General features: G+C 40.4%; 1 protein-coding gene across 1 annotated transcript; it reads right to left on the bottom strand.

Annotated features, from left to right (window-relative positions):
• Window positions 1–1,084: 1,084 nt before the first annotated feature.
• On the bottom strand, window positions 1,085–3,429 carry kcne4 (potassium voltage-gated channel, Isk-related family, member 4). The gene is made up of 2 exons (XM_082180353.1): window positions 3,247–3,429; window positions 1,085–2,547 (listed from the first exon to the last, which is right to left on the bottom strand). The coding sequence occupies exon 2, from the start codon at window positions 2,516–2,518 to the stop codon at window positions 2,042–2,044; it is 477 nt and encodes a 158-aa protein (XP_082036479.1). The 5' UTR covers window positions 2,519–2,547; window positions 3,247–3,429; the 3' UTR covers window positions 1,085–2,041.

The raw sequence follows: 3,429 nt of genomic DNA on the forward strand, positions 1-3,429 counted from the left end.
CAGTTGCACAGAAATAATAACACGGATCCCGATTTCTCCATTCAGGCCATATATGTTTCAGAGAAACAAAGAGAGAGGGAGGCCGTGCTTTTCATTTCCTCTACAGGGAGTTTGAGTCACACTAACCTTTCTTCTGTCTTTCACACAGTCCAATCATTTCATCAAAATGAATCTACTTGGGAGTATAAGCTGGACCGTAAACAGACGTGACCGCATGTATAAGCTTGCTGGTATTATCTTTTCAGATAAAAGAGATCAGAATCTGATTTTCACGACATGGTTTATAATTCATGATCTTTGATAGAGCAAACAATTATTCAGTAAATTATTCACATGCTGTGTTTTGTTCGGAAGTCTTTTATGTAACTGTAAGACTAAACGATAACAGCTGGTTTTCAATTTTTACTCGTCACTTTGAAGGCCAACAGGTTGTCCAAATCGGAATATTTTTCTCTGAAAACTTTCCTAATACTGCGTCCAACTCGCATCAGATGAACCGAGGACATTTTTATTGGAAAAGATCCACTCAGACGGAAAACATGCGAGAAGTTTCCACTGCACTCCCTGGGGCGGAAGACGGGTCGCTGACACTTGTGCATGTGATGTCATTTCATTAGGACAACAAAGACTGATTATTATGATGAAGGATTCGGGTTATTATAATCATGGAGATGATCTATGTAAAAGCACACAATCATGAATGTAGCAAAACCCCCTTTGTCCCAGAGTGAACATCAGCCCGTTCTCAAGGGGATTAATAGGATGAAAAATGTTTCAGGAGTGGACGCTTGAAAGATCTCTATCTTTTTAATGACGCTATGAGGCCTCACACAATCTATTCTCATCGGGCTTCATAACGTCTGTATGAACAGGGTTTCAGTTCCTGTTGAAAATATATATGAAACAAATCTATTTAATGTTTCAATGACATTTCAAACTGTGGTAATTATGTGATTTACTGGGATTTACATTTCTGAATGCTTATGTTCGTATGTAAAAATGAGTCTGAGAAAAATTCCTTGCAGTCTTTGACTCCCCCTAGAGGCGATAATCGGTAAGTGCAAACATAAATAGGCACAAAACCTTCACATTAGGAACATTTTATTTAGTTTACACAAAGTAACACATAAAAAATGAGATAAATTTTAAATAGACATCCATGCATGTAGAACAATATATACAGATCATTTTACATACTAATTTAAACATTTTAAATCATTTTACACATCCGTGTGGATGACGATATAGGCCTTTAGTAAGTAAAAAAGGTTGTTGTTTTTTTCAAGTGATTCCAGGTTCATCGCAATGCTTGCAGTGGTTACATCGCGTTTAAGGCCTGAAACATACTTTACACAAATACGTGAAGAGGCTTCTAGTAACACAAGCTCAATTTCTTGTGTCATTGTTTGTATTCCAAGATCAAATCCAATTCATATCGCAAGTACGCGTTGCATTCAGCGTTGCCACAAGGGGCGCTACAGGACATTAGCTTGATCAGTGTCTTTCTGCAGTTCATTTCCTTTTTTAGGCCGACTAATGCTTTTGAAGATAGTTTTGCTGAGCCACTCCGCTAAAGTCAATTGTGTCGATATTTTCAATGAGATTTGCCAGTGAAGCTAGCAATGCAACAAAGACTAGGAAAGTTCAGAAGCGCTGCCACAGCAACGCAATAGTGCACAACTTAACTATGTACAAACTTCCGTTGGCTTTCGTAGGGCTACTTGTGTAAAAGTATGTTTCTGGCGTAAGAGTTTGTACTTGCCAAGGCACTTTTGAGAACTTTTTGCCGCGGATACTTAATGGTAACCAGTTCCTGCCACCTTACTACAGTTATTTACTACTGTAAAACCAGAATAAAGTAACACAGGATTTTTCTTAAAACAGTACAGGAAACTTTCAAAAAACATTCTTTAATTAATTTTTTTGTATTACAATGGTGGCTAAAACCAATTTCAAACAGTTTCATTTGTAGTAACCTAAACTGTGGTAATTATTATTGGCGGGAACTTTGGTTGCCAAAGTAATGTTTTTGGCGGGAACCTCAGAGGTTTTCCCCGGGGTTGTGTTCCGATTCGACGCCCGTTTTCTGTGTATCCTCGGGTCCACCGCTGTCCGACTCCTCCTCGATGGCGAAGTGCACATCTGCTACGGAGCTGAGAGAGCTCACACTGCTCTGCTCCACCGAGCACAACGCGCACGCCAGAGGCGAGCGGCCGGTGTTCAGCATGAACGGCACCGGCGTGGCGCGCAGCGCGGGAAGACTGAAACTGTTCTTCTTCTGGCTCGCGCCCCACTCGCGTTGCTCCTCCTCGTGCAGAAGCCACGTGAACGCGTTCGAGCGACGCTTCTCGCGCCGCTTGGTGCGCAGGTAACCGAGCATGATCCCAATGAGGAAGACTCCGTAGAAGGACACGACAATGATGATGTACAGGTACGCGTTGCTGTCGCTTCCACCGGGCAACGCGCTTCTGTTGCTCTGCTGCGATGAAAGCGCGGAGGCGTTGTGCGCCAACTCCATTACGACAGTGACAGGAACTTTACAGTTACCTGTAGAAAGCACATTAGAGGAAGTTAAAACATCATCCGTTATATGACATAGTAATAATAATGAGAATAAATATATATAAAAAGCATCTGTAAAATTGAAAGTGTGGGTCACACTTTATATTAGGATCCAATTCTCACTATTAACTGACTTTTGTCTCGATAAACTCATAATTACTGCTTATGAATAGCTAGTAAGGTAGTTGTTAAGTTTAGGTATTGGGTGGATTAAGGGATGTAGAATATGATCATGCAGAATGAGGCATATTGTATTCTGACTCAAGGTTTCCAGGCTCTGGTGTGAAATTGAACTTCTTTTTGAATAACTAAAACACTCCAACATACACATATGTGCTTTATAAGTAGGCTACTAATAAACAGTCAATATCCTGCATGATAATAAGAAATTCATAGTGAACATTTGACCCTAACTAGTGTTATCGATAGTTGGTTATTATTACTAAAATTGGATCAGAAAGAAATGGTGAATTGACTAAATCAAATTTCGAAATCTAAAATCAAAAACTATACAGACTAGAGCAAAATCAGTTCTACATCAAAGATGACATCAAAGTTCATAATGTTCCTAAAGTTTTTGTAAACTATCTAGACAAGACTTAAACATATGTTTATATTTGAAAGTACATGAAGTACATACTTTAGCTTTAATATAAAGTAGGCTAGAGTACTGTAGTTACTCACCGGGATGTTTCACCCTGCAGCGCGTCAGCCCGTTTCACGCGTTTCCTCGAGTCTCTCTGGATTGTAACGGGTTTGTCAGCGGAGTCCCGTTTAAATAGCGGATCCCATGCCTGGACACGAGCCAGCGGGATCTGTGACAGAGGTTCAGCGAGTCGAGATCCTCACGTTCCTCCTCGCTTGAGC

This window comes from Leuciscus leuciscus (assembly GCF_965113295.1).
Source record: "Leuciscus leuciscus genome assembly, chromosome: 9".
NCBI lineage: Eukaryota > Metazoa > Chordata > Actinopteri > Cypriniformes > Leuciscidae > Leuciscus > Leuciscus leuciscus.